General features: G+C 38.5%; 1 protein-coding gene across 1 annotated transcript in view; it reads left to right on the forward strand.

Annotated features, from left to right (window-relative positions):
* Positions 1-560: 560 nt before the first annotated feature.
* LOC145271209 (uncharacterized) overlaps positions 561-6,604 on the forward strand; it is a 28,605-nt gene continuing 22,561 nt past the window's right edge. Inside the window, exons 1-2 of the mRNA XM_080126772.1 lie at positions 561-2,922; positions 6,072-6,445. Of these exons, the coding sequence (XP_079982898.1) occupies positions 567-2,922; positions 6,072-6,445 (2,730 nt within the window). The 5' untranslated portion in view covers positions 561-566. The remainder of the gene's footprint in view (positions 2,923-6,071; positions 6,446-6,604) is intronic.

A 6,604-nucleotide genomic window follows, 5' to 3' on the forward strand; every position in this document is an offset into this window, starting at 1 on the left:
TAACTCCTAATGGTTCTACAAATCAACGCGTAGCAGATATAGGAGTATCCCTTCAACAGAATATGGAAGCAATAACTCCTAATGGTTCTACAAATCAACGCGTAGCAGATATAGGAGTATCCCTTCAACGGAATATGGAAGCAATAACTCCTAATGGTTCTACAAATCAATGCGTAGCAGATATAGGAGTATCCCTTCAACAGAATATGGAAGCAATAACTCCTAATGGTTCTACAAATCAACGCGTAGCAGATATAGGAGTATCCCTTCAACAGAATATGGAAGCAATAACTCCTAATGGTTCTACAAATCAACGCGTAGCAGATATAGGAGTATCCCTTCAACAGAATATGGAAGCAATAACTCCTAATGGTTCTACAAATCAACGCGTAGCAGATATAGGAGTATCCCTTCAACAGAATATGGAAGCAATAACTCCTAATGGTTCTACAAATCAACGCGTAGCAGATATAGGAGTATCTCTTCAACGGAATATGGAAGCAATAACTCCTAATGGTTCTACAAATCAACGCGTAGCAGATATAGGAGTATCCCTTCAACAGAATATGGAAGCAATAACTCCTAATGGTTCTACAAATCAACGCGTAGCAGATATAGGAGTATCCCTTCAACAGAATATGGAAGCAATAACTCCTAATGGTTCTACAAATCAACGCGTAGCAGATATAGGAGTATCCCTTCAACAGAATATGGAAGCAATAACTCCTAATGGTTCTACAAATCAACGCGCAGTAGATATAGGAGTATCCCTTCAACAGAATATGGGAGCAATAACTCCTAATAGTTTTACAAATCAACGCGTAGCAGATATAGGAGTATCCCTTGAACGGAATATGGAAGCAATAACTCCTAATGGTTCTACAAAGAAACGCACAACAGATGTAGGAGTATCCATTCAACAGAATATGGGAACAATAACTCTTTTCCAATCTGAAAACGGGTCCGAAAACAATCCAGTTATGGTTACTAAAACAGGAGCAGATTCAAGCCGTTTGCACGTGATAATCGACAGATCTATCACAAATGTATTTCCGCTTCAAGCAAGATTCAGAGCATCTGGAAATCTTACAACAAAAATGCATAATAAATCAACACCAGTAAGCTCTGATAGGAATACCACTCCTAGAAACTCCCGTTGGTCAGATTCACCATCACCGTCGAAACAGAAGCAGTCGAAAACTAGTCCTCTACCACACAAAACTGAATCTCAGCAAACTCTACTATCTGATGGATCTATTACGACGCTACTGTCAACTCAAGTAAGATCCAACCTAATCCGAAAAATGACGATACATTCGGAGAATTTAACACCAGTAAGTTTTGATAAGGAAACTAGTTCTATAAAATCCCGCACATCAGGCTTACCATCAACGACGAAAGAGAAGCAGTTGAAAACTAGTTCTCTTCAACCCGAAACAGAATCCCAACAGACTATTACACTACTATCACCTCAAATAAGATTCAACCAAACACAAAAATTAACGATTCGTTCAGACAATTTAACACCAGTCAGCTTTGATAGGGATACTAGTTCTAGAAAACCCCACTCGTCAGATCCGCTATCAACGTCGAAACAGAAGCAGTCGAAAACTAGTCCTCCAGAATCTGATACAGCACCTCAACAAACCTTACTATCCTTCATTACAACTGCAATATCACCCCAAGTAAGATCGAACCAAACTCGAAAAATAACGGTTCTACTTTATAATTCAACACCGACAAGTATCGATATGTATACTAGTTCTATAATACCCCGCTCGCTAGGTCCGCAATCAACTGCAACACAGAACCGTTCGAAAACTAGTCTTCCACAATCCATAACAGACTCACAGCAAACTTTAAAAATGCCGATCCAAGTAGGGTCAAATTTGCACGGATCATTAAAACGTTTACTTAACGGAAGTTCAAATCAAACTCTGAAGATGATCAAAGATTTGAACGATATTTTAAACCGAGCGCAATTAGACGTAAATGCGGCACTGACTAAACTGAACGATGGAACGGAAACAGAAACTGTCGATCCAACACAAATTGAATCCATAAATCCACCCAATTCTCCGAGGAGCAATAAAACTATTCGGCGCTCATGTCATAAATGCAAATCCGGCAGACATAATTCAATTACACTAAAAGTACGTGGATCGGCGAACAGACGAGGAAACCAAATTATTCGAATCCAGATTTTCAATAAGCAAAACTCCAAAATGACAGTACAGCGCAAACAGATTACGCCAGAACCAACAAAAGATGAAAGGAGTAAAAGTTCGACCTTATCAAACCCAGCTTCGCGAAACCAGCAGACGATTACGCTAAAAAATGAAATCTCTTCCAAGAAATCACTTCCAAACAGAGAAAAAGACGCCATTACGACAACGATACAAAATGGCGATGTTTCACTTCCGGTTCGCGTATTTCCTGCCATTGAACGATCCTTGTCTGGTTTGATTCGAACAAATGTTCAACCGACGCAGTCTCCAAACAGAATCACTCAGATGTCGGCCGATAATTCTCAGATATTTCGATCCCCAAACGATCGATTTTCCCAAACAGATAGTTTTAATAAACAATCAACCGAACGTTTTTTAACTGAACAAATGTTACCCGAAGACGTGCCAGATTCGAGAAAAGGGAAAACATTTGCAGAGAAAGGGACTGATAACTCGATACCGTCGGTTTCTAAAGAGTTGTGCACTCAAATACCTCCCCAGCAAGGCCAGATTTCGGAGCAATTAAACCTGCGCAAATCAATGTCTGCTGATCGCTACGTAATTCCAAATAAAACAAACCCCGACCAACCTTCAAATAAAGAAAGTCAGTCCAACAAGAATAGCGAAAGGAATCCAAATGCAATACCAGACCGATTCCATGGCTTTAATATCTCAAGAAAAAAAATCAACAAAGGTAAAGTATTCATTGAATTTTATTTTAATCTTTTTCTTCCTATTCTTCTGTTATAAATGCCTCTCTCAGCATCGTGATTCCTGTATTACATGTACCCGTGAAATGTCCCCGTCATCTCTCGATATATGATCGCCAATATGAAACCCCCTGTTATACAACAAGGTCATCAACAATTGGTATTTTTTAACATTATTTTATTATTCCGTGTTTTGATTTTTCATTTAAAAAAAAGTCTTATATTTAGATCATTGAAATAGTTTTTAATGCGTTTCAGACGTTCTATGAAGCGTCCTCTTCAGAAAGTATTCAAAATGCAAAATATTTCAAATGTGTTTTAAATGTATAAGAGCATTTTCGCAGTCCGTTTTGGTGACATGTTTCAGAGTGGTGGAGGTTGGTTATCTAAGGTTTGTAACGGTAGGTGAAGTATAGGTCTGATTCGACAATTTTGAACATGCTTGTGCAGTATAGGTCCAATTAGAAAAAAATTGATGGTGTTTGTGCATTATAGGTCCGATTTGACAATTTTGAAGGTGCTTGTGGATTATAGGCCGATTTGACAATTTTGAAGGTGCTTGTGCAGCATAAGTCCCATTTGACAATTTTGAAGGTGCTTGTGCAGTATAGGTCCGATTTGAAAAATTTAGATGGTGCTTGTGCAGTTTAGGTCCAATTTGAAAAATTTATAAGGTGTTTGTGCAGTATAGGTCCAATTTGAAAAATTTAGAAGGTGCTTGTGCATTATAGGTCCGATTTGAAAAATTTAGAAGGTGTTTGCGCAGTATATATGTTACAATATGCAAGTGACCTCCCTTGGATGTAGCTTCATTATCAGATTCCATTAGATTAATATACAATCATTGTTATAATATGCAAGTGACCTCCCTTGGATGTAGCTTCAAAACGGTAACAGTCACATACAATATTTGCAGGTTGTCCCGATTTTATTTTTATTTGTTTTTCATGGCCAAGTGACTGACTTCAATCACCGATTATTTCAATTTTTTAATAATCAATCATGTTATTTTGTTATCTTCCGGCCAGGTGCGTGTCTATGCCAAGTGCACTTGGCCTGGATATTTAACAGTTCCAATCAACAATTATTTTCTTTTTGACAATCCACATATTTGTTTTTCTGCCATGTCCATGCCAAGTGCACCTATTTTCAACAACTTTTCACCTTCATGATTTCTGTTATGGTCTTTGATTTCGTTTTTTTATTCTTTACTTTTTTTTTTTTACTCATGTTCACCTCTTACAAAGCATATCGCCACTTGAACGTAAGGGGCTACTAATCGGGGCCATGTGTAGGAAAGATTAGCAAGATATTTGTTCATGTTACATTTAAACTTCTGCATATCACTACAGCCAAGGAAGCAGGCAGCAGGAAGGGAATTCCAAAGTCTAGCTGTTGGAGGGAAGAAACTATTAGAATAGAAAGCTTTCTGGCATTTAGGGACAACAACAGGGAAGTGGTCCTTTTCTCCACATTAAAAAACGACCCTGGTGTCTAACTCTGTCCCATGGGGAGGCATTGCAAATAGGAATAACAGTGAAGGGGTGAGATCTGATTGCTAAGCGGGTTCGTCGGGGATATGTGCGTCGAGGGGGCACAAGTGAAACAAGTTCATCAGTAAAACACGCACAGTGATGCAACATTGAAGCGATGGGGCAGGGGCTGGAGCTTAGTTGACAAAGTGGGACCAATTAGATTGGCAACGTTTTTTGGAGACTTTATCTAAGAGTCACATTATATTATATTATAGCAAACACCACTCACCCCATGGTTCACTGCAGATTGTGCAGCTGCCATTGCACAAAGACAGCATGCATTCCGCCGGTTTGTACGCCATAAGTCAAATACAAATCGGCAAAAATTTGTAGATGCTAGAAATCATTGTAATTAATTAATTGTTACTGTGCTGGAAAAATGTTTCCAAATACGTGCGTTGCGTCGCTGAAAACATAAAAGTTGATATATAAAAAAATTTGTAGCATTTTCCATTAAGGTTCTCGCTTTCAGTTTATTGCTATTATTGGCTCACACGGAGCTTACACACAAGTCAACAAACGATCTGATTGGAAACCTGTGGTGTTCTCTGGAAGCTGAGTGACAACAAGTCTCCCCAGACGTCCAGCTCTCTCCACCTCCTTCGATAGCATTTGCAAATGAATTTGTATCATCGCAACACCCGCTTACCATTGACTTCTCGCTGGTAGTGGCCATCGGTTTATACTGGAATTTGAGTGGCACTCAGCCTCCCCAAGGTCCTAGTTCTCTTTGCGCTTGTCCAGCCGAGGTCTGGTTGGCACTTGTTCCTCGGTCTTTCAGTCCTTATTGACCCTTCTCGGCACTTTGGTATCCCTTTTTTATTGGGGGAACGGTGATGAAACAATGGGGGGGATGCATGATGGGGGTGTAGAACATTATTATTTTTTTTTATTGTATATAAAAAATGTCGACTGGAAGTCAATCTTAACTTCAATCACGGCTTTATGTAAAATTTCAAATGTTTAGACCCAAAATTGGCTGAATAGTTTGCTAGAGACCCCAAAAGTAAATTTTTTTTATCTTTGACCCCTTCAGCAAAAAAAACGATTTAAAAAAGCTTGCCCTATGTCTAAATATACTTTATGTAAAATTTCCAAATTGGCTGAGTAATTTGGTAGAGATCGTAGAGGTCTATTTTTAAAAAGATTTTGACCCCAATGTTGATCCCTTAACACATTGTTTTGGGCTCAAATCAAATTATAAAGTTAGATCTATATCAAGTAACCTATATCTAAAATTTCAAGTGTTTAGACCCAAAATTGGCAGAGGAGTTTGGTAGAGTTCTCAAAGGTCAAATCGTTGAACTTTGACCCCTTAACAGCCAAATTTCTGGCCGAAAACTGATTAAAAAGATTTTCCCAAATCTCAACCTCTTATGTCAAATCTCGAGTCTGTAGACTGAAAATTGACAAAGTTATTTGGTAGGGAAATGCACACACACACACACACACACACACACACACATACACAAACAGACAGATATTTGAAAACATGTTTCCAAATACGTGCTTCGCTGAAAACATAAAAGTTAATATGTAAAAAATTCGTAGCGTTTGCCAGGTTTTTTTTTTTTTTTATTATTTTTTTTTTATTGTAGATAAAAAATGTCGACTGAAAGTCAATCTTAACTTCAATCACGGCTTCCGGTTCCGGGACGTTTCCGGTAATAATCCTGGTTTCGGTTTGGAAAATGTCGCCTTGAGAAATGGGTGTGCTATTTTCAATGGAAAAAGTAAAATCAAGTTACGGAGCTTCGAGAACACGACCATTGGTCAAAACTTTATCATTCAACTTCGATTCAAGCCAAACTCGAGTGCCCATCGACTAAACCTCAACAAAGAACACTTACTTTCAAATTGTGGCTGGAAGGTGGTCCCTTCCATCGACATCTACATCACTCCACACAATGAATGCATTCATATGACTGTACAAACAACGCAGTCAAGGCTAAAACTGAAGGGGAAATATCACGTAAGTACGCTATATTTGTGTTACAATTCCGTGTAATGAGCTCAATTATTACAAAATGGCCGCTATATAAAATTTTATGTAAAGAAAGGAAAATACTTTGCATGGTTATGTGACCCGACGTGTGTCTCTGACAGATCGCCAACTCCCAACGTACTGTGT

Source organism: Euprymna scolopes, chromosome 46 (assembly GCF_053919585.1).
Source record: "Euprymna scolopes isolate OS-2025 chromosome 46, ASM5391958v1, whole genome shotgun sequence".
NCBI classification, from domain to species: domain Eukaryota; kingdom Metazoa; phylum Mollusca; class Cephalopoda; order Sepiida; family Sepiolidae; genus Euprymna; species Euprymna scolopes.